The sequence below is a fragment of the Pogoniulus pusillus genome, chromosome 16, assembly GCF_015220805.1.
Source record: "Pogoniulus pusillus isolate bPogPus1 chromosome 16, bPogPus1.pri, whole genome shotgun sequence".
Classification (NCBI taxonomy): domain Eukaryota; kingdom Metazoa; phylum Chordata; class Aves; order Piciformes; family Lybiidae; genus Pogoniulus; species Pogoniulus pusillus.
The window spans coordinates 12,560,036-12,584,112 of NC_087279.1; the positions used below are offsets into that span (position 1 = coordinate 12,560,036).

The 24,077-nt window shown below is 41.6% G+C and overlaps 1 protein-coding gene across 1 annotated transcript in view; it reads left to right on the forward strand.

Annotated features, from left to right (window-relative positions):
- Nucleotides 1-24,077, forward strand: part of SFMBT1 (Scm like with four mbt domains 1) — a 73,893-nt gene that overhangs the window by 42,188 nt on the left and 7,628 nt on the right. Inside the window, exons 3-16 of the mRNA XM_064156531.1 lie at nucleotides 4,470-4,564; nucleotides 9,210-9,450; nucleotides 9,753-9,841; nucleotides 10,269-10,515; nucleotides 12,541-12,638; nucleotides 13,098-13,199; nucleotides 14,396-14,546; nucleotides 15,383-15,465; nucleotides 17,332-17,458; nucleotides 18,114-18,227; nucleotides 18,728-18,770; nucleotides 20,454-20,518; nucleotides 21,967-22,106; nucleotides 23,920-24,029. Of these exons, the coding sequence (XP_064012601.1) occupies nucleotides 4,470-4,564; nucleotides 9,210-9,450; nucleotides 9,753-9,841; nucleotides 10,269-10,515; nucleotides 12,541-12,638; nucleotides 13,098-13,199; nucleotides 14,396-14,546; nucleotides 15,383-15,465; nucleotides 17,332-17,458; nucleotides 18,114-18,227; nucleotides 18,728-18,770; nucleotides 20,454-20,518; nucleotides 21,967-22,106; nucleotides 23,920-24,029 (1,705 nt within the window). The remainder of the gene's footprint in view (nucleotides 1-4,469; nucleotides 4,565-9,209; nucleotides 9,451-9,752; nucleotides 9,842-10,268; nucleotides 10,516-12,540; nucleotides 12,639-13,097; nucleotides 13,200-14,395; nucleotides 14,547-15,382; nucleotides 15,466-17,331; nucleotides 17,459-18,113; nucleotides 18,228-18,727; nucleotides 18,771-20,453; nucleotides 20,519-21,966; nucleotides 22,107-23,919; nucleotides 24,030-24,077) is intronic.

Here is a 24,077-nt window from a genome sequence, read left to right on the forward strand (position 1 = left end):
CTGGTGTAGATTTATTTCCATTGCATGTATTTTTAAGAGCTTATTTCCTTAATGCTTCAGTACCTTCTTGTGTCCAAATGGTACAGATTAGCACTCTTTCTCTTCCTGTATGTATCAGAGAGCAACAGAACATATTTCATGGTAAAATTGAGAAAGGAAGAATTAGTGTTCATAGTAGTGCCAGTAGAAATACTGATGGATGGGAAGTGATATATCTGCTTAGGCAACTTCTAGCATTCTTATGGGCAATTTTCTCACCTCTAGTGTAGACAGGTGTTCCTCATGGAACCTCTGTAGGATGTTTCTCACATGTTACTTGATAAAATGTTGGCTTTACTGACAAAAAACTACTTCTTTGTCAAGGCCACAGAGATGACAACTGCATCTGGTTTCTTTCTCTACCTTTGCTGAAGTTGTGGTTTGCCACAGAGCTATCATGTGTCTCAGTCATCATATCTAACACAGGAAAATAGATCTCTGTGTAGTAGAATGCTGAATTCATTGTAGCAATTATGGATGTGGAGAGAGAAAACATTCATATATGTATGCCCATGCAGCATTAGACTATTAAATTGTGCTTTAGTATTAAAAGGATTAAATGTGGGTTTGCTTGTTGTCATTTGTCATATTCATTTGCAAGTTAGAGAGAGTTTCTGACATAAATTTCTGAGATTTCATTGAAGAGCTTGAACTCAGACTGATCAGGATGGTTAATACAGACACATGGCCCCTCAGGAATGTAGTGTAATTAAGCCGGTCCTCTGTGTATCCCTGGATCTGCAGACCTGCAAGGCTGGTGCTGGGCGGTAGGGTCTTGGAAAAAATACCAATGGACTAGATCAAAGGCTTGATTTAAACAGGACCTGCTCTGCTGCAGCTGTCCTGTCAATAAAACCAGAAAAGTGATTGGATTCTGACTCTCAAAGATTACCAGCCAGCTTGAGCCTTAGCAGGGAGATGGTCCTTCATCACACCTGGAGTGTTTCTGCACTCAGATGTCAAAAAATAGACACTTGAATTCTGAGGTTTTTCATGGTTTATGTAGTCCTACCACATGCCACAATTAAACTAATTTACTGCTCTCACTATGGAACCTCAGGCAGCACTTTTGCTTGGAGCTTTATTCAATGAGCTTTTCATGTTCCGCATTGATTCAGTAAGTGCTGTGCTAAATAACCTGAGATGCTGTGGCAGGGCTGTGAGCAGCAGTAGATAGATGTGATCAATCCTGTAGCTAAACACAGTCCTCAGCTGTGTCAGCCTCCAAGGGAGGGAGAGCACCTGAATTCCCCAGTGCTGCCTGCCCAGGGGTTGAAGTGTGGGGCTCGTTGCCTAGTCTTACTTAATTGTAAAGCCTTGGAAATAGGAGCTGGAATGAGAAGAACAGCAAAAGTTCTAGGTGCACTTTTAAAAGCTGGGGAAGATTCTTCTGACCCGATGAAACTTGCCAAAATAAAGCAGGAAGAGTATGAAATTTGCCATGAGTGTTGGACAGGAATTTGTGATTTCTTTTTCTTTTTTTTTTTTTATTTCTTTTTTTTTGTTCTTGTAAGAGAAGTGATTTGCAAGAGAGCTTCTGGGTGTGCTGGTCATATTTGGGCACTGTACAGTACAAAGCGTTCTGAGTCCATCTCACGGCAGCACAGTCCTGAAAGGCAGCATCTCTTTTGGGCATGAAAACACATAGCCTGCAAAGGCCATGGCTGAATGGAGTGACAAAGGACTTGGGATAACTCTGATCCAGTTGGGAATGGGGTTTAGCTGTAGTTAGAGGCAAAAGGGTAGCTGGAGCAGCATGCAGACTGGCTTTCTTAGGAGCTCCTTGTAGCAATTAAGTGGCAATATAAGTTACTAATTGACCCTTTCAGTGTGTTAAGTGACCTGTGCCTCATTTAAGGAGCTTAACTGCCCCTCAGACAGTTATCTGATGATAGCACATTATTGAAGACTCAGTGCTGCAAGCAGCTTGGTAAAGAGCTTGCGGCTGGAAAGCCTCGAGGTCCGTGTAGAATTCCCAGGTCGGGCTACTTGGCTTTCAAACTTGTTAAAAAACAGAGGGCAGTCATGTTGCTTTGTTTCTCTTCAAACAGGAATGCCTTAGATATTGCAGGCAGAGCTTTTTACATACAAAGTGCTTTTTGGAGTTAGATAAAAGTGGAGCTGTTGCCGCTGTTGAGCTGCTGGATGCTTTACAGAGGGAAACGCAGAAGAACGAATGTTTGCCTCAGCTTTGAGCGACCATAGACATTGGTTTCGACCTGTTTCTTCCCACTTTGGTCCTGCAGCTGTAAACTTAAGCACTTTTAAGTAAAAAAAAAAGTAAATCCAGAAATTTTAATCTGTTTTGACAACGTTTTGCAATGAAATTCTATTTTTCTTAGAATGACTTGCAATACAAACTGCCAGCTCCACCCTAATTTAAATCAGCTTTGATCTGTCTCTTAACCCCTTTACTCTGGGTTTTCTTTTAGGTAAGTCAAACATTATCTCTTAAAAGTGGTGGTGATACTCAAGCTCTGGATTTTTTGAGCTCTGAGGCTTACCAAAGGCCAGCTGTGGGTGTTTAAAAACAGCAAAATGCAGTTGGGTTTGGGAGAGGCAAGAGCTGCCTTCAAAACAGATACTGTACTCTGTAAGCAAAAGCTAACTATGCATTTTTAAATGTGTGGGGGGGAAAATCCTAGAATTACAGCAGAAAGTTGAAGATGAGTTTAACAAGTGGTTGGAAGATAAATGAACCTACTTTACACTCAGGACTGGTAAGATTTTTAGGTGATTTAAAGTAGCTCAGACTTCTGGTCAAAGAGGCTCAGGGGTGACCTCATTGCTATCTACAACTACCTGAAGGGAGGTTGTAGCCAGGTGGGGGTTGGTCTCTGCTCCCAGGGAACCGGCAATAGAACAAGGGGACACAGTCTCAAGTTGTGCTGGGGGCAGTATAGGCTGGATGTTAGGAGGAAGTTGTTGCCAGAGAGAGTGATTTCCCATTGGAATGGGCTGCCCAGGGAGGTGGTGGGGTCACCATCCCTGGAGGTGTTCAAGAAAAGCCTGGCTGAGGCACTTAGTGCCATGGTCTAGATGACTGGATAGGTCTGGGTGATAGGTTGGACTGGATGATCTTGGAGGTCTCATAAGGGCGTGTTGTGATATTTCATTTTGTTGGACATGCAGTGTTTTCTACTCAAGCTGCTACTCCCTGAAAGATCAATTAACACCCATTCTGAGAAAGGCTGAGTGTGTAGGAAATGTCAGTGTCCTGTAACCTTTGCTGTGCTCTCCCCATGTGTGTCATACACAGACATTTCCCTGTTTTCAAATATAAACAAGGTGTTGGGTTTCCTGCTACTGAGAGGTGGAAATCTCTCCTGTTCATTCATAGACAGCTATGGTGCTGATGGTAGGATTGGTCTAAAAGTGGAAATGAAAAGCGTTACTTTTGTGTCATGTCACTGCTATCCCATTTTGCTGCTGAACCTGAAGTTAACAGTTTGTGTGCTGAGGTTAAAAATGCCTCTTCTGTGAGGTGGGACTCCCCTGGTCATCCCAGATGTGCTCACAGAGAGAAAAGGTAATGCAGCTGTGCCAAACTAAACAGGAGACCTGAAATCCAACCTGTGGTGTCTTTGCAGCAGAGTGGGTTACATGCTGGAACAAAATGAGAATGGGAGGGGAGTGAGGAAGTGAACCAAGAGCTGAAGCAGAGACAGAGGCTAGGGAACAAATTTGAGAATGACAGCAGAAAATCTGACTGATCGGTAGTGTGGCCCACTACAGCCTGAGTTTTGAACTGTGACTTGAGTGTGGTTAGCACATTTTTGGTTTAAATGCATCTAAAAATAAGGTTTTCTTGGGCTGGAGAAGCTGTTAACTTTATGAGCTGGGGTTTTTCTTGGTTTTTTTCTCAGTGACTAATTCGAGCATTCATGAGTTCAGTTGTATCCTGGGCTATTTTCATTTGAACTACTCTGAATCCTTCTCCATGCCTTTAGTGTTTTATAACATCTAAGTAAATGCCACTTAATATAAAAGAAGAGATGAGTCATGTTTCACTTTTTACTTTTTGTGTGTGTGTGTGGCTTTTTTTGTCCTCCTTTTCAAATTTACTACTGGTATTGCCATTTCTTGGGTTGTTTTTAGTGTAGTACCCTGACTGTCTGGTGTGCCTGGAGTTTGGAATTTCTTATATATGTTGTTATAAATATAGAACTCTTCTGTCTATGATCTCCTCTCATGAATTGTACACAACTTGTGCTTAACCATGCTGCTCAGGATTCTCACTGGTTTTCAGATCAATCTTAAAGTACCTTTTGCATACAGAGAAAGCCTAAATAGTGTTGTCTCTCTGTTGAAGTATTGACTATGTGCTTGTGTACTCACTCATTTGAGACTGAAGAAAGTTTTGCTGTCATTCTTAAGTTCTAAGACTTAAGCCAACAGGTTGCTAAATATGCCTTTGGCTCATCTTCCAGATGCTGGTTCCAGTACAGAAGAAATGGAATTCAACTGGGATGAGTATCTAGAAGACACCGGAGCAACTGCAGCCCCCCATGGATCTTTTAAACATGTGAGTAAGGGGCTGCTTGTTTATCAACCATCTACATTGTTTTATTGATATGCTGAATAATTAATTGTTTGGGGTTTTTTTTAATCAATGTGTTGTCTCCAATCTGGAAAACTTATCTAGAACCATGTTTCTTAGAGTAAAGAAAAATGGAGAAATTGATCTTTTCATTATCGTTTTTCATGTTCCTCTGCCTGTATAGCATGGAGTAATCCCATCCACAGGTGCTGAAAGAGGTGGATCTTCTAGTCTTTTCTGTACCAGAAAATAGGGTTGATTTTTCTCACTAAACCCAGACTGGGCAGTCTCCTTCATGTTTTGATGATTGCTACTAGACAGCTGTTATGAAAGAGTAGCTTTCAAAAGCTGGTGGCGTGGTTCTTCAACAGCAGAATTAAAATGTGCTCTCGTAAAAAGGTTTTAATGGTGGCTTTTAAGGAAGCCAAGATAAAAATAACAGCACTTGACTCTAGTAGTTAGAAAATTGATTAGGATTAATTTTTGATCACAGACTTAGTGGATAGGATGAAGTCTTGATAAGCCTTTGTAATTTTCTTTGAATATCCTTAATTAAAGTTTTTTTGGCAAAGTCTTGGAGTGCATTGTCACATTGGGTTAGATATAAATGTGAAGTCTGCCTTCTTGTACTGGGTCATCAGTGAAAGTGAGGTTTATAAGTTGGGTTCCAAACCTCTCGCATCTCTTCCAACAACTAAAATGCCTTCCAGTCTTCCAGCCTCTATCCTTATCCAACTCTATTAAATAAAGTTACTATTTAGTAGTTTTTCAAAGACTGGGTGTTAGTGACTTGTGCATGGCACACTGCTTGGTGGTGTCCAGGTTTTTGTGTCCAATATCACCATATTCAGTACAGGAGACTTAAAGCACCAGGAAAACAAACTGAGGTTTTTCCATATACTGGGATGCAACTGCAAGGTTTTTGTTCAAAAACCAGAGATCTCATTTCCTGAGAGGAGAGGCCTGTGCTTGCTTTCTTTAGTGTGCAAAGGCTCCAGCAAGGACACCACCACTGCGTAAGCTTGTACATTCAGCCCACACTGGGGGAGCAGTGTGGAACTGTAGTAATGCAATTTTGCAGTAATGGAAGGAGCAGTCTGCTCCTTTGGTGTGGTTTACCTTACATGATCTCTATTAAAGAAACTTGCTGTCTTAGCTTAGACTTTATACAAATGAACTGCAGCTTACTTTGAGGGTTCCAGACTACTGGAACAGGCTGCCCAGAGAGGTAGTGGAGTCTCCATCTCCGGAGTCATTCAAAACTTGCCTGGATGCCATCCTGTGCAACCTGCTGTAGGTGAACCTACTGTGGTGGGGGAAAGTTGGGCTAGATGATCTCCATAGGTCCCTTCCAAGCCCTGTCATTCTGTGCAGTGCCAGTTTTACAGTGGTGGACAGCTGAACTGACATGGCAGGTACATTTTGTTAATCGTCAGGAGACACGGTTTGAATGACTTTGCTACTCCTGCATTACACTCTCTGCCAACTCAGCTGCCAAACTGAGGTCTAGTTGCTGTGCCATGCTCCATAAAAACACAATTAGGTTTATAAAGAAAAGATCCACCTTTTTATTGCCATTATTCCCTCTGTGTGTAGAACATGGTGCGGTTATGCTGGTGCCAGTGATGTTCTGGAGAGTGCTTTGGTGTGAACACTTGGAAAGCTTGGCTGGCCGTGCTCCGTGCCCTGGCACAGGGACCTGGCCTGGGGATCAGCGTGCCAGGAGCGCCCAAGGGTCATGAAGGAGTATGGTGAGAGATGCCTGCATGTTCAGAAGAGGGACCTGCCAGGCGTTTGCTAGCAGAGGCCTCTTATAGCTTGTCTGGAGGCCAGTTTCATTGTTCTCTGTAATAAGCTTGGCACAAGCATTTGGAAAGTTAATGCTGACACTGAATTGACAGAGAGAGAAGCATATTTACAGCAGCGTTGCATCACCTAGATCTTGCTGCTAATAGAGATTCAATAGTGCAAGGTCACATGCTGAGAATTTCTGCTGTCCCTGAGAAGGCAATGGTTTGGAAAAGGTAGAGGAGGAGCACCTTGGTGCCTCCCAGAGGATAGTGCCAGCATGTCTATGTAACAGACTCGCCCCCCAAGAGCTAGTGTGATTCTGAGATACATCACATGAGGGCTTTTCAGTGGAGAGCAAAGATGCACTGACGTTTCTGCCCTAGCAACTCGTGGTCTGTCCAGCTGCTGACTGTGTGGTGCTGGTTGCTTGACTTGAATAATGACATAATTTTATGAATAACTATCAGAAGAGCTACAAGGGAGCTCTTTTGAAAAATAAAGTGGAAAAAACTAAGCTGAAGAATAATATTGGCACAAGCAGGTGGGCACGTATAAATAAATTAACATAAAGAAATTAAATGAAAGATGGAAGCTTAAGGATTTTGTTTGGTAGTTTTTAAATATCAGTCATGAGACTGTGGCCAGCCTCCCATTATGAAAGGTAGAGGAGAAATACCTAGCCCAGGTTGCAGGAGTCAGGTTGAGATAATGAGAAGCAAGATTCCACAGCCTGTGTTAGTAAGGAACTAGACTTGCTGATAGGAGAGAAGACTTCTTTGTATGCCTGTACTAGTGCTCAAAATTGTACTCCTACTGTGAGCAAGACAGTACCTTGTGAAACGTACTGTGCTTACGTTGGAAAATGCAAGCTCCTTTTTCAAATTAAGCATGCTTCAATGTTTCATTTGTTGCTTTTAAAAAATTAAACAATATTGAGATGAAAGTGACTGTTTTGCCTACAGCCTAGCTAGGAGAAGAGATTAACCTAATGAGCTGGTGTTCAGCATCATCTGAGCTCTGTGTTATTGTTTGCTCTTAGCATTTGCTGTCCATTCTTTATCATTCCCTCCATCTGAGCTGAATTGGACCTCCAGGTCTGACCAGTGACGTGGCGCAGAGCAGGGGGTTGTGCTCCATGGGAAGGAGGGTTTGAGGTCGGGGCAGCCTGAGTAGAGTTGTCACTGTCCACTCCTGGCCACCTGAGGTTGCTGCGTGTGCAGCAGGAAGGCGCCATTCAGACTCGCTGCTCCCGAGAAAGGACCCGCGTTGCTTCCGCAGATCTCCCGCTAGCCGCTCTGCTCCGGGAGCCAGCCCGAAGGAACAGGCTCGCACTTCCAACTGGTTCGTAGTGTCGCCTTGCCCAGCTGCCAGGAGAGGGTGCTAACTTCTTGGTCTCTGCTGTATCCACCGGGGAACATCAAGGACTGTCAGAAAAGCGCACCTGTCTTCAGGGGAAGCTCCGTCTGTTGCTGAGGCTATGCGGCAAGTTCGGGCACAGCGAGCTGCACGGATTTCCCTCTGACTTCGTGTCGAGCTCACGGCTTTTCTCTCGGGAATCAGAATATGGAGTCTTTACTATTCTCTCTTAAGCAGCTGTCTTTTTGAAGAGATGACCTCTGTAATAGTACTTTGAAACACCTGCATTTGTTGGGTCCTGCTGATTTTGTTTTAAGAAGGGGTTTCTCTAAGCAAAGGATGTTAAGCTAAAGGATGTGAACGGTTAACAGAGGCATATGCTTTGCTTTCTGATGTGGTTCTCTTTGTTTTATTTTTAGTAAACCAGTGTGTGCTGGCTGATGAGACTATAATAGCTGTGGCAGTTACTGAACTGTCAGTGCACAACTGGTAATAAATAACCCAGAAAATAGCTACTGCATCTGCATCATGCTGGAGGCCTCTCTTGCAGTTGATTCAAAGAGGAAATGGAACTTGGGACCACTTAAGAAACCAAAGACTAGTTACATTCAGCTGAGAGCAGAAGATCAGCATGTTAGATATGTAATTAAGACTGAGGCCATGAACTTAAGCATAGGTCAGAAGCGCACTGTAGTGAGAGGAGAACAGGATCTTTCTGCTCTTTCAGGAATGTCTGAGCTAGGAGCTGTTAGGGATCTGAGAAGCTTACTGTTTTGCCTTCTCTTTTAAGTTCACATTTCAGCATCTTGCAGTGTGAACTTACTGTGCTGTCAGATTCCTTAGCTGCACACACCAGACAGAGAATGTGCGGTGCTTTATTGCTGTCAAAGCATGACTTCACTGAAGATCACATACTGGTTATGTTCCATGCAATTTATATAACAATGCTGCATCCAAAATGATTCAGGGTTTTGGACAGAGATATGAAAAATCCTTATTCTGCAGTTTGTGCAGATTCCTGACTTCTTAAATGCATGTGGTGGAGGACATGGCGATACCATTATCTAAAGCATGCCTATGTACTTCAAACAGGCTCTTGGTTCAAAGAAGTTGAAAGACATAGCTTAACAGAAAAAGTCAAAGTTGTGTTCCTGAGTTTGACCTTTAGTTCAACCCAACTTGACAACCCAGCTGCAAGTTGGAAAGCCTTTCAGTGATGAGTGAGGTACTGGCCAGGGCAGGAAGATGAATTGCAAGGCAACGGTTTAAGGTTCAAAAGGTACTATAAAATGCAAGGGAGATTTCAGTAATGATGATCCTGTGTGCCTTCAAATTTGGGTCACATAATGTGATGAAGTTGTGTCTCTGAAGAGGCTGGGTGGCATTTGGCTTCAAGTGTTTTGCTAACAAATATGTCTAAATTGTTCCCTCTGCTCCCTGTTATTTCTGGGAGGTGCTTGAATGTGCTGATCTTTCTCTTCAGGTGGATACAAGTTTGCAGAATGGTTTTGCCCCTGGTATGAAGCTGGAAGTCGCTGTCAAGTCTGACCAAAACACCTACTGGGTAGCCACCATCATTACCACCTGTGGGCAGCTGCTCCTGTTACGCTACGATGGCTATGGGGAAGACCGCAAGGCTGACTTTTGGTGTGATATCATGACAGCTGATTTACACCCCATCGGCTGGTGTGAGCAGAACAAAAAGATTCTCAAAGTGCCTGAAGGTATTGGCTGTATGTGCAGAAGCAGACAGTACACTCCAGAAGTATGCTTAATTTCAGAACTGGACATATTTTTGCAGAGGCTTTGGTTATCTTAATCATCACCCACCAAATTCCACTGTGTGTTTCATTTCCTTTAAAGTTTTTGTTGTGTTGGTTTTGTGTTTTTCCTTCTTTTAAGGTGCTACTGATGAGTGTGTGCCATATTCTTGTGAATTAGACAGTGCATGAGTGTGGTAATGTCTTGTTGACTGAATACTCTTTAACTAGCAGGAATAATCACAGCCTTTCTTTTATTGATCTAGGTATCAAGGACAAGATACCTGACCAGGAGGAATTCCTTCGGCGGGTGCTGAAAGGAGCATGCAGTGCTCCTGCTAACTTGCTGGAGGGGGTAAGTGATGTCATGTGCTTCATGTTTATCCAGCTTTCATGTAGTGCCTTTTCTCAGTAGACACCTTTCCTTTGCCTTTTTTTTTTCCTCTAATGGGCAGGTTATTGTTTTACTTGCATCTTTGCTAGTGAAGAGCCAAATTCTTATCCTTTCTTGTCCACTTCAGACAATATTTGCTCTTTCTATCAGTGTCTGATTCTAAAGTACAAAACCAATTTTTTTTGATGCTGTTGACATCTTTATTACAGCCAGCATTTTAATCTTTGTTGTTTTCTGTCTAGTCATCTTTGCATGCTAGGTGACTCTGTTTTAAAAAGAGATTATTCATGTTTCCTTCAAACCGTGACTATGTAAGTGATAATGCTTCTGAAAATAATAATGAGAACTTCAGCTTTGTTGTTCAGAATAATTTGTGCTCTTCCTGTAGCTTCACAGAGGGAAAAATCCATTGGATCTTATTGCACCTGGCTCCCGGCTAGAGCTCCAAAACCTCCGAGATGCCTTGGAAGCCTGGATAGTCAACGTGGTAGAGAATGTTGGTGGCAGACTTAAGCTGCGCTATGAAGGCCTGGAGGACTCTGACAAATTCGACCAGTGGCTATTCTACCTGGACCCTTTTCTTCACCAAGTGGGGTGGGCAGATCAACATGGATATAGCCTGCAACCACCTTCAGGTATTTCAAAATGCATATTTGTTACATGGTGATTAAAGGCTAGGGAATATTACCACTGCTTTAGAGCTCTAAATCTGCCTTCCACGTGCACATGGCAGTCACACAACCAGTGTGTAATCTGACAGACTTTGTAGCTAATAAAATGTGACAACACCACTAAATAGTCTTACAGGGCTTTTCACACTGTGATAGTTTGGGTGTTCCCTGCTCCCACACACTTTGCAAATCACCCAGACCAGACTCAGCTGGCTCTGGAAATTTGAATGAAGCTTTGTATTTACAGCCTAGCTCAATATACAAGCAGATATTTACAGTAGATACAGTTATATATAGAAATAGACAAGGTAAAAGGTAATAGAAGAACACAACACCCCTCCCAGAAACCTGGGTCCCCAGGAGGGGCTCCCAACCACCCTTCCACCTTCTCCCACCCCTCTCAACCTTACCCCAATCCCAAGGAAGAATGGAGGTTCAGCCAGGGGGTTAGGAAGCAAAGTGGATTAATCACAGAGACGTCAGAGAGGCCATAGAGAAATGCAGTGCAGGCAATGCCCCAAGAAGAAGCACGACTCCCTTATCTACATTTGGATTCTTGTTCTTATACCTCTCAGCAAGCCTATGAGTGAAGTAGACATCACCCTTGTTTTCCTTTCACAGCCTGTAATCTAGTTTTTCTCACCAATACATTCTAGCTAGCTTCGAACTAGCACACACACACTCATCCAGAAGGTGCTAAATGGTTTGGCCAGTCAAAACTTTCTACCTATTTGTGGAAAAGGAGGAACTGAGGAAGGGATTTCCTTCACAGTTAATTTTGGTAGGTCTGTACTCCTGGAGGAAAAGTCATCTGGTTATGAAGTACTGCTCAACAGGAACGTTTGCAGTTGTGACTCCAAGTCCAAGCTAATTAAGGCACTGTCTAGAAAGGTGTTATTTGAATGTGAAAAAAAACTTTAGAATGAGTGCCCAGGGAATGAGTGCATGGAAGCAGAGGGAGAGGGCAGGACAGATGATCATAATTTCCAGATAAGTGCATGTCAGGGTGAGGTTATCAAGGAGGTGGGATATAAAATAGCTTAAACACAAAGGGATTGGTTATGAACCAAGCAGTGATGTAACTTGTTTGCTGGTTAGGGGAAATCTTGGTAAAACTGGAAGATGCTGAGCATTGACTCTAAAGCCTTTCTGCCAGGGCAGGTCTGTGTCTAAAGTTCTGTCACACTCTATTAGCTTGGGAAGTTTAGGTTGCTTGGAGCACTTGTTCTTGTTGTGAATTGGTTGGGGTTTTTTATAGTTAACTTTTATGACAAGAGGAAATCATGCTGAGGAAACCAAACCAATTTCTCTTGAAGTGACTGAGCATACTGCCTTTCCTAGGGCTGGAATAATCTCCATTGAAAGCAAGGTTGTGAACAGAGGGACACCAAATCGCTGATAGAAACTGGATGGATGGATTCTGCAGTGCTATTTAAGTGAATAATGGCCTTTAAAAATATTAGCTGCTGGATTTGTTTCCTTTTCATGTCACATAAAAGCTTTGATATACTCACAGGGATCCTTTGTGCTTGATGGTACTGGTACAAGTAGTTCCTCTCCCATCAGCAAGAGATGTGATCTGCAATTACAGATGCTGAAAGAGTAACAGGTGGCCAGGACAGACTTGTGGAACATTTCTTGAATTTTCTGCTTACTTAAGTGTAAAATAAGTTAGTGTTAGACAGCTAGGGATTTGTTTTCTGGTCATGTATTTCCCTGGAAGTTGTCCTTGGTGTTCATATGGTCTCTTTTCTCTGAACAACTAGCCTGGGCAGCATATGAATGGTAGTGTTGCTTGACTTCAGCCCCTTTTCGTAACGCATCCAAAGGAAACAGCAGGTTTTTAAGAAGGAAGATATTTGCACTGGCATGAGCAGGAGAGAACAAATCCAACTTTTGGCTTTGTTGATGTATTCTGAAGAAAAAGAAAGAAGGTAGAAGATGACTTTGTTCACTGCTTCCTTTTTTTTTTTCTTTTTTTTTCTGAAGCCATTAGGTCCCTAAAAAGTGAAGCAGATTGGCAAGAGATTCTGAAGAAGGTGAAAGAGGAGGAAGAGGAGTCATCAATTCCTACAGATCTCTTTAAAGTAAGGACACAATACATGCAGTTTCTTGCTGTGAATGATGCCATGAAAATGCTAGGTTCCTAGGAAACAGTTCAGGGAAGGCAGTCACTGTTACCCAAAATTCTTTACCTGTTCTGTTTGGGGGGTTGTGAGGTTTTTTTTCAGTTGTTCCTTTCTCCCTCTTGTTTAAAAAAAAGTAAGAATAATAGAAAATTATTTTAGTAGTATAAAATTGTTATTAAGTTAGGTAATGCACCCATCACGAGTATGTGAGCCAGGAGTTGACATACTGGGAAAAATCCCTAGTCTTGATTCTTTATAATGGCATCTCCAGTTGTTCAGCAGCTGGTCTTGTGCATTACTGTCCTTCCAGAGAAGTGCAGGGTTGCTACAATGTCTCTGATCATGTGAGAACTGTGTTAGGTACATCTTTTTTTGGTGGAGAAGGGCAGGTAATCACGCAGATACATCGTTTCTCAGGATAAACCTGTGATTGGAGTGCATTCATTCTCTGAAGGCATGAAGTTAGAAGCTGTGGACCCACTGGCTCCTTTTGTAATCTCTCCAGCTACAGTTCTCAAGGTACCATGGTTCTTTAACTCCTAAGATTCAATTTTATTGGTACTTCTATTCTTAAATGCTCAGGAAACTCTCATTAACTGGTTTTCTTAAAATGTTGAACTAGTTTACAAATGAAGCATTTTGCATGTCTCCCTCAGGGAATAGATGTTAAAAAACAGTCTTAACTGCTAATGGTTAAGCCATTGGATTGGAGCAGAGGGGAGAAGTTCCATAAAGATACAAGCTCAAAAGATCAAATGGCTAAAATTGTCAAACCTAGGTTTTAAAGATAAGATACAGTCCCTCATCATCTGACTATGCAGCTAAAGGTAGATGCTGAGGCTTTGATTTTGCAGAAGTTCCACTGTTACTGTGTAAAATCTTGGGCAGTTAGGTGGCCTCATTTCAAACAAGGGCCCACACATGTGTTTAAAAGTTGAGATTAAAATTACTCAATATGATCAGATTTTTAGCCACTTGTGTTGCCCTGTGTTAATAAGCAGGTGAAAGGTTCTAAAGAGACCTGCTTTGATGTAGTAAACTAAAATGTTGCTGTACAGCATAAAACCAGGACATGCTTTGCAAAATGCACTCCTTTTCTTCGTGTCTCTTTTCCACAGGCTGTTGCTTTTCCTTTAGGACAGATAGCCTCTCAGTATAGTAATCATATTTTGCTTTTTGGTAGCCTCTGTCTTTTAAACCCTAGCATATAGATGCTCACTTACTACTAAAAGGTGCAAGCAGTTCCAAGGAAAGCAAAATTATTTTCTTCTCCTGCACCTACTTACTTCAAGTGCATAGTGGTTTTGCTTGTGACAGTCCATCCTGGGACATAGTTGAGCCTCATTGAAAGAAGTAGTTTGTTATTAGAGGGTGGCAGTAAGGCCACAAACTCATTTCTCTGCATTTTTCATTAAAAAAAATAATATAGCACTGGATTAACTTACTTTCAGAGTGCTCATATATTACCTTTTATTATTAGTCTTTATATTGGTTAAATTTCCAGGTAATGTAGAGGAGTCTTGGCATTTGTGGATCTCATAAATTCTCTTTAGATATGTGCTTGAGTTTTTTCAAAGTCTCACAGTATTTCCATGTAAAGGGTTTCCATCAGACAGTGTGGCTCTTTAGAGAAGTTGGCAAAATGAGGGAGAGGGAGCAGTAGGTCAAGGTCTGCTACTTAGAAGACTATGTGGTTCTCTGTTGGCTGACTACAGGTGTACAATGAAAGGTACTTCATGATAGAAATTGATGACTTGAGACCGGACCGTACAACCAGGCAGTCTTACATTTGTCATGTCAACAGTGCTGGCATTTTCCCTGTGCAGTGGAGCCTGAAGAATGGCCTGCATCTCAGCCCCCCACCAGGTACGTCTGTGCTTGCTCCTCTTTGAAGGAAACAGGTTGGCAGTCCCCAGAGCACTATCTTTGGAACAAGACTTTTGAGAAACAATTGCATGTTACAGCACAAGCAAAGAACATGATCAAATTCTGAGAAACAGGAGCTTTGAGTTGGTGAAACTGAAATTTCCTGGGTGCATGCCTGCATTTGAGAAGATGACAGTGGCTGGGGGGACCAGTCATACATAAAAACCTGAACACTTGAATGAATGTGTTGGTTCCAGCAATAATTAACATGATATCAGAAGCCTCTATCTTTTACATTGTGTTTTTGCTTCTGGTCAGAGTGGAACATTGCTGTCCAACATTGTATAGAATTCTTAGAAGATAATGAAGTATGCTTTTTAACAAGCACCTATGAGGCAAGATACAGCTGGTTACTAAGGTGTTGCTTCAGGACATAAGGGAATAGGGGAAGTGATCCTCAGCTACCTGAAATATTTATTAATTTTCTCCAAATGGAAATGTCAGTAGTATTGTATAATCAGGTGCCCTTCTTCACCACCACAGAATTTTGAACGTTTTGGTTTAGCTGCTCTTGACATCAGAGGAGTGAAGACCACAGGGTGCTTATCTCTTAGCTTTCCTTGGGTGAGGTACAAAAAGTGCAATGAAAATAAGGAGGATACCTGCAGTATGTGATGAGAATCCTGCTGTGGGCTGGTCTGACACGGCTTGGTGAAGCCCAAACCCTAGTCACCTGACAAACTGGAGTGACCCAGATTTCAGAGATCTGTACTTCTCAGTTTGCAATGTGTCACATACTGCTAAATGAGCCCCTTTGCCTTGTTTTTTTTACCTAGGTTACCCTGGGCAGGACTTTGATTGGGCAGACTACCTCAAACAGTGTGGTGCTGAGGCAGCTCCCCAGAGCTGCTTTCCTTCGGTAAGATTCTCTCATAGAATGATCTCTCTTCTGTTAGATGAATGACACTCAAGACTCCAGGGAGAAGAACATTTTGCATATTTTTGACTTAAAGTACCTTTCCATGTAGAGTAGAATAGAGTAGTTTGGTTGGAAGGGGCCTACAATGACCATCTAGTCCAACTACCTGAACTCTCAAGTTAAAGCATGGTATTAAGGACATTGTCCAAATGCCTCTTAAACACTGACAGGTATCAACCACCTCTCTAGAAAGCCTGTTCTAGTGTTTGGCCACCATTTTGGTAAAGAAGTGCTTCCTGATGTCGAAACTGAACCTCCCTCTGGCACATCTTTGAGCCATTCCCATGTGTCCAGTCACTGGATGGCAGACAGAAGAGATTGGCACCTCCTTCTCTGCTATCCCCGCTCTGAAAGCTCTAGAGAGCGTTGAGGTCCTCCTTGAGCCTCCTTTTCTCCAAACTAGACAAACCCAAGGATCTTGGTCACTTGTCAGAGGATGTTTCTTCCATCCCTTTCACTAGCCTTGTTGGCCTACTCTGGACACATTTCAGTACCTTAACACCTTACCTGTGATCACTGAGGAGGCAGAAGAGTTCAGAAAGTACAAATGTATGCATGCCAGTTTCCTAGATAAGGATAGTGGACCAAATGCTTCAGTTGTGACAAGGCAGATCAAAAGTAAATGGTTGTTTTATGAAAATGAAAAGTGTAAGAGTGCATGGAGTAGTTGCAAAGCAGCATCAATCCTTGGCACTCCTGTAACTGTGGAAACAGGGCCTTTTAATAGACCTTACTTTTCACTTACTTAGTGGAACTCTTTCAATCTTCCTTCCTTTCAGCTTGAAAAATACATTCTGTTGCATTAATCAATATCCAGTCGTCTTAAATTAGTACCAAATAATCATTTTACATTAATCAGTGCCTGAAGTACTTGCTGGATTTTGGGCTTTTGTTGATTCAATGACAGCATTGCTGTCTCCCAAAGCACAATACCTTGTCAAGCGGAACAGGGTAGTATTAACACCTGCCTTCCAATTCCCTTTACATTACTTGGGCTATTGCAGTGCTTAGGGGAAGAAATGAAAATGAAGAATTACCATTTTTTGAATAGGTGTTTCTGGCTAGGAATTCTTGTTGCCCTTGTTCTGTCTTGTAAGCTGTGGCATCTTAGAACAGGTCATTGAATTTATTACCCCTTTTCTGAGAAGAGTTGATCACTGTAGGCCAGTTCCAGAATTCGTAATGTATTGATCCTGTAATTATGCTGCAGAGTGGCTCTAGGAGGAAAAGTCCTCTGTCTGGCTGTTAGTTCTTATCTTTAATTCAGGAGCTTCAGAGCTGGATGAATATCCATTCTTACATTTTAGGTATTTTTTTATAAACATGGACTAAATTCATTAATAAAGTTAAACCCTACTTATCCAAAAAACATGGAAAGAGAGCTTCCTTTGCTGTCTGCCAGAACTCGTTCAGATAGGGCACAAATGTTATTTGCATGCATAAAGTGGATTTGCCAGCTCATGCATTGGTCAGGCTGTGTCAGACTTACCACTTAGGTAGCAAGCAACAGAGAATTCCAGCTTGTTTAGGATGCACTCAGTCCTTTCAGTGAGTCTCAGCATCCTTACTTTTGGGTACAAATGTGTTCTTTTCTAGGTCTGTCTATAGAGCCTTTTGTAACTTATTTTTTTTGTTGTTTGTTATATATCTTACTTGTATTCAGTGTGCTAATCTGAAATCTTCTCTGACTGCTCGGAGATCTTTCTATGTTACTCAAACACTGAAGCCTTTAAGTGTTGCTCCTGTTCATAGCATGTACTGGATATACAGATCATAACTTACTGAGGTAGTCTGTCTTTTTCCTAGTTGACTTCTGACCATGGGTTTAAAGAGAATATGAAACTTGAGGCTGTGAACCCAGTTGATCCAGAAGAAGTTTGCATTGCTACAGTCACGAAGTTAAAAGATTCCTACCTCTGGCTTCAGCTGGAGGGTAAGTCTGATGGGGAGAGAAGAGTAGCATTTGCATGGATTCTTCTGTAGTACCATCATCAAACATGGAGAAAACTCCCTGCAGGTGAAGTATGGGCAGCGATGTGTTTGCTGTGTCCCATAGCATTGTCTCTTCCCCAGTTAGCCTTGCATGGCAGTGCTCAAGTCAGGCAAATGTATTTGTGCATTGCAGCCTGTCAGCATTGCCAGGCTAGTGCACTGTGCACCGTGCTGGTCAGTGGCTTTTAGAAAGCAAGGGCCTTGCAATATTTTCATGAATTAATGGCTTGGATTCTGAGCAAGCTTTGACCAGACCTAGGAAGAAAACTTCTAGAGGGATTCTTTCAGATAGAATAGGCCTGTGTCAGCCATTCTCCATTGTAATCCCTTTCTTCGTTGGAAGTACATCAGCATTCACTTACTATGTACCATGCATCTCTGCTAAAATGTGGATGGCAAATCTGCGTCTCCAGCCTGTAGAAGGAAGCAAATGAGGTTGGGAAAGAGTTTGGTCAATAAAAAAGGCATGAATAAACAATTGATGTGTTCCAGATACACCACAAGTAAAACCAGCTTCACTGGCAAACATAGAGCAAGCAAATGATGGGGTTTATGTTTATGAGTTGTTTCAATTTTTGCTTCTCTAAACCGAGCAGGCTCCAAGAAGCCCATCCCTGACTGTATAGTGAGTGTGGAATCAATGAATATCTTCCCAGTGGGTTGGTGTGAGACGAATGGATATCAGCTGAGACCTCCTCGCAAAGCAATAGGTATCGGTTCTGTTCTGCTTGTAGCTGTTAGCTGGGGTAGTAGGGATGCCAAGACCCTCAAGAGCAGGCTACTGCAGAGTTATTACTGGCTGGCATCACCAACTGACTTTGGAAACAGTCACCACAGGGTCTATGCCTTGTGCAGCTGTTCCCCTGGCTAAAAGTCCCAGTTGTAATCCATAAAACAACTCCAAACCAGGCAGTGCTGGCTTGAGACCTTTACATGCTCTACAAGTGTGTGCAAACGATCCATTAGTGACAGCGAAGCAGACCGCATGTCTGTGTATGCACACATGCCCTTGCTGGACGTATACTTATGTCTGAGTCATGTGTGCAGATGGTTCTAGTGCAGATGGGTCAGCTACCTAACATCATAGTGACTTTGAGCATCAATTCTTTATGCTATATAACTTGGAAGAAATGAGTCTGCTCTATGTATTGCACTAGAGAGTTCATTTGTCTGCCTCCTGCTATGTTTCTTTTTATTTTCTTCTTTTCAGTAAACAAGCAGAAAAAAATTGCAGTAGTTCAACCAGAGAAGCAGTAAGTAACAGGGGATTTGGCTTCATTTTTGTTGGTGCTCGGGCTTGTTTTTTGGTGTGGGGTTTTTTTTCCCTTTCTAATTGGTAAATCATGTTGTCTTAGGGGATGTTTAGTTTTACAGAAGTGCCATACTGAGGGTTGAGAGATTCCACAATCCATTTGTCTTCATGCTGGTAGTTCCTGTTCGTGTTTAAAAAGACCTTTTGCACTGCTGTAGTAGAAGATAGAAGGCATGGGAGTTGTTTGTGCACAGTGCTAGTGCAACTCAGCTGAATTATTGACTAGGTCAGGTTATTGAAGTTGTAGGGCTGAAGTTGTTGACCTTACATTTTTAAAAGATTGCATTATCTGTGAGTGTTGGAGTGCATTAAGAAAAACTAGCCTGATCTTAAGACTCTCTTTGCAAGATTTTGTTTGAACCTCTTTTAAATGGTGATTATGGGAACAATCAATCAGGTTGGAAAAGACCCTCAGGATCACCAAGTCCAACCCATATCCGTACTCCACAAGGTTCACTCTAAACCATAGCCCCAAGCACCACGTCCAAACGACACAGAATCACAGGAAGGAATGATGAATAGAAAATTACTGGATTCTTTTTTAACTGTATTCCCTTCTCAAATCACACAGTTTCTGTAATGCAAACATGGTTAGAAAGTGTGACTGCCATAATGTGTAACTGTGAATTTTGCACAGATGGTCAGAAAATTTGGCTTCAGTGTGAATACTGTCATGCAGAAGATGAACTTCTAACAGAGTCACAGAATTTCTTTGGTTGGAAAACACCTTTAAGGTCATTGAGTTCAACCATTAACCCAACACTAGCAAATCCACCACTAAACCGTGTCCCTAAGAGCCACATCTACACATCTTTTAAGTACCTCCAGAGATGGTGGCGCCACCCCTTCTCTGGGTAGCCTGTTGCAATGCTTGAGAACCTTTTCAGTGAAGAAATGTTTCCTAATATCCAACCTAAACTTCACCCTGGTGCAACTTAGGCTTTATAATTCCTTCCCAGATTAGATTAGTCAAGAATGACAAGCCAAAAAGGAGAACTGCACTAATATCTGCAATGCATCAGTAAACTCTGTGTCATGCCTATGACACTCCTTTGTGTGAGCCTGCTCAAAGACGTTCACTGCAATGCCTGACAGTTGGTTTTATTGACTCTCACAGCTTTATAAACACCAAATCTGTCAGCAGTCCTGCCAATGTTTTTGTTGCTCCTAAAATACTGAGCAGACTGTTCTTCCATGTTTTGTAATTGGGATCTTTACCAGAGGACTTGTGTCATTTCTGGTGATGCTTTGTTTAAAATCTGTGTTTTTCACTGCATAAGGTAAGACTGTACACTGCCTTGTGCCATGAAATCTCAAATGAAGTTCATAGCAGGTAGAAAATATAACCTATTGTTGTTAGCCTTGTGTAGTGTATTTCTCAGCATGGAAGCCCAAATACTTCAAGTAAGGAAGGATTGCTGCTAGCTGTAGCAGCAGAGCAGTCCTTTTCAAATTGAATTTGATAGTCCTTATATATTATAATTGTGAAATAGGGAAGGCAGAAAAAAGCAGATTAATAAGACTAGACCTAGAAGAAAAAAATACATATAATGGTGGGGTTTAGTAACTGAGGGATGACTGTGCTTACTAACTGTGCTTTTTCCCAACCTTCCTTTCATTTCAGAATTTTATCTTCAAGAACAGTTCATGATGGACTAAAGAACCAAGAACTGAACTCTTCTGACTCAGGTATTGATCAGAGAGGGCAGGCTAACAAAGACAAAATCCTCTAGCAGTTCAGCTGTCTTATTGTTCAGCTGCTCAGCACTCTTCTGTTGGGAGTGGAAGAAAAAGAAAGGGTTTGAAGATTTTCATTCCTTGATGATTTGTTGAACTCCCCAAAAAAAAAAAAAAAGAATGAAAGAAATGAAATCATACAGTTACTTTTGTCCTGCAGCTGGCACATGCATTAAACCTGGAAATTATTTTTTTACAGCAGAACAACCCCACTCACACCCCCAGCAGAGGATACATGGAGCCAAAATGTGATCCGTGTAGCTAATTTTTTCTTGCCACCTGTTGTGTTTAATAATGTTGGGAGAAACTTAACAGGCACGCTGTGTCTCTGCTCTCCAGTTGTTAGATTCTAGCTTGGGGAAGCAGGTTTGTCTGCTTTTTATGATAACTTCATCATCATGATAAACAAAAGCAATTCAAACAGTAAAGTGCTTAGTGTGCCAGATGGTGAAATTTAATAATTTTCTAAACTGTTGCAAGAATGAATATGATGAATAAGTACATCTGCTGATGAAACAGTCGTACAGATCTATCTGTTTGGCAACAAAATGCCTCTTCTGCTGTTTTCTGTACAGTGAAATGCACATCTGAAGTTTTATAGAAATGATCTGTGGTTGCTTAGCATTTTAATTGCCTTTTAATAGAGTCATAAAGTGAATTCGACTTCATTTATTTATCTGCCAGTTATCGGCTACTGAATTGAAGATCTTTAAATGGTGATGTTGCTCAATCAGGAAACACTACAGCACTGCTAGGATATGACAGTTTTGTATTCATACATAAGTGTCCTGCAATACATGTGCTACATGACTTTAATTCTGAGCAGCATTGAGCCATTTAATAGATTTAGATTTAATTCGCTTCATCAGAGGTCAGTTCATCAGACGCCACATCTTTTGGATGCTGATTGCAGGAAAGGAGACTCAAAATGCAAAGCATTTGTGATAGTGCAGTTTAGAGTAAACAGTAGAGAATAACTTTGCCAGCTTCTCTGGTGGCAGAAGTTCGAGGGAGAAATAATTACTTAACTGGAAAATTTGTCCATAATTGCTGTGTAGGAAGTGTTTCTGCTACTAAAAAGTTGCAACTGTCATCTTCTTGCCTGTTCTCACTAGTGTAATACCACAAAATAGGATTTCTTTCTGATAAATCACCAATTTTATTTCCTGTAGTTTGACAATTTGCAAGCATGCATGTGAAGTCTGAAAACTGTTTTGGCAGCCTCAAACAACCAATGCTGTCATGGCAACTGTGACAATGAAACTACCCCAAACTCCTGTCGTTCAAGGCTTTTCCTCCTCTTTTTACAGCAGGCAAAATACTTCATATCCTAAGAAGTCATTCTTTGCTGGGGAGGTTGTAGTGTGTGTGACTTAAATCTTTGCTTTCTCCTTTCTCAGTGGTCATTAATGGGAAGTACTGCTGCCCAAAGATCTACTTCAACCACCGCTGCTTCTCAGGGCCTTACCTTAACAAAGGCAGGATTGCAGAGCTTCCTCAGTCTGTAGGACCTGGCAACTGTGTTCTTGTTCTGAAAGAGGTGAGGCGGTTGTACATAGTGGACCTGTGCAGAGCAGCATATCACAAATGCTAGAGGGTCTCTCTAATTAGAGACAGATAATCTATTTATAAACTGAAGCTGACAATGAGAATAAAGGGAGTTTTGCGTAAAAGCAAGTGTAAATGATGAACTGTTTTATGAATGGCTGGAAAGAGTAAAAGCCTCTCATTTGTCTGAGTTACAGTCGAGCTTCTACTGCTAAATTTTCTTTTAGGTTAAAACAGAGTCACCTGTAATTACCACAATCAAAGGAGTTAGTATCTTTTTATAGCTGCAATAAATGCTTCAGTTTTAATTAACAAAATTTAGCTTCATGTAATCTCAAAATTCCTTTACCATTTGCACTGTTGCTGCTAAAACAGAAAAATGCAGATTTTTCTTAGTAGAAATAGTGAGCTATTTTTGGTAATTGGAAAATTAACTGAATCCTAAGTGTTTTAGAAGTTGGATGTGATCTGCTTTCCAACATAGCTGAGGGAGGGGAAGAGGGAAGAAGAGGCCATTCTTTAAAGTTAGAGAGCCTCTCCTCCCCAGGGTGTTTGACAGCAAATTTACAAATACTTTAATCCAATAATTATTTTTCTAAAGGCCCCCAAAATGTCATGGGGTGGTTATTATCTGACCTGAGAGGTTGTAAGCTTCCCAGGGCATAACTATGCATTCTTGAGCTCTCATGAAACAGTCACTTCAAATGCAGGAACTGGCTCAGCATCTCTGGAATTCTTACTTCCCTGCTATGTATCATAACTGGAAGAGGGATGAGAAAGACTTTGTGACAGTCATGCTGTAGAGTCCAGTATGTCAGTCAAGCTGGTTATTGAAAAAGCTCCATTTCTGCAGAGAGAAGTACCCTATCCTTCCTGCAAGTTTCACTGCTCTGATGTAAGCACTCCAAAAGCATTCTGTGGCAGCTTCGTTTAACCTGCTTAACCTGCCTGAAAGCACAGTGTGCACAAGTCCTGCTGATGTTGTTAAAAGTTCAACCAGTGTGCTTGGTTGTATTAATTTCAGTTATGACTCTTACTCCATGTATGAATCCCAAAGGAAGTTGATACTTGCATTTTATTTAATGTTATTCTTTTGAACTATGGACTTCTGCTGTATTAGTAGGAATGAAGCTGCAAGTTTGCCATGTCAGGATTCTGATATGTACCCAGTTAGGGAATGATTTGGAATAAGCACACACTGAAAATAAAGAAATACAATTTGAGTGCAATTTTTGTACTACCTCCCTCTGATTTTAGGTTATGCACAACTTTGAGTTACTTCACAGCACCAGAGAAATACTCATTTTGTTACATTGCAGGTGTTATCATGGTCCATGAAAGCAAACCAAAGGAGAGCTTACAGTTCTGCAGTATCATCTTGCAGCAAGTAGTGGGTTGGTAGACAGCAAAATCCTACAGCAGTTTTTGGCACATCTTCACATGTCAAGCAACCTATAAGATAATTGCTTGGATTTACCCAAGGTTATGCAAGTTTTGTAGTATTCAGCCCCAGGGTTTAGTTTAGTGATGTGTGATTCAAGGGCAGTGACTTGGAAATTGCTGTGTACACTCATGACTCTGCAGACAAATTCTGAGGGTTTGGCAAGGCCTGGAATGTTAGCTACTCTCTGCTTCCATTTTGGCAGTATCAGGAGGTATCTGTAATCCTGCTGTGAATGAGTGCTTTGATGGTAGATAATTAGGATGAATAGAAGTAATTTCCTATTCTACCCTGGCACTTGGGAACAGATTTATTGTACAAATAACTTAAACGTATTTTCTCCTCTTTCACTCCCTCACTGTAGGTTCTCACTCTATTGATCAACGCAGCTTACAAACCAAGCCGTGTCCTGCGAGAGCTGCAGCTGGATGAAGAGGCTGCATGGCATGGGCATGGAGAGACCCTAAAAGCCAAGTAAATTCTTGTCCTGTTCCCCACTTAGTCGATCATAGTAGCAATGTC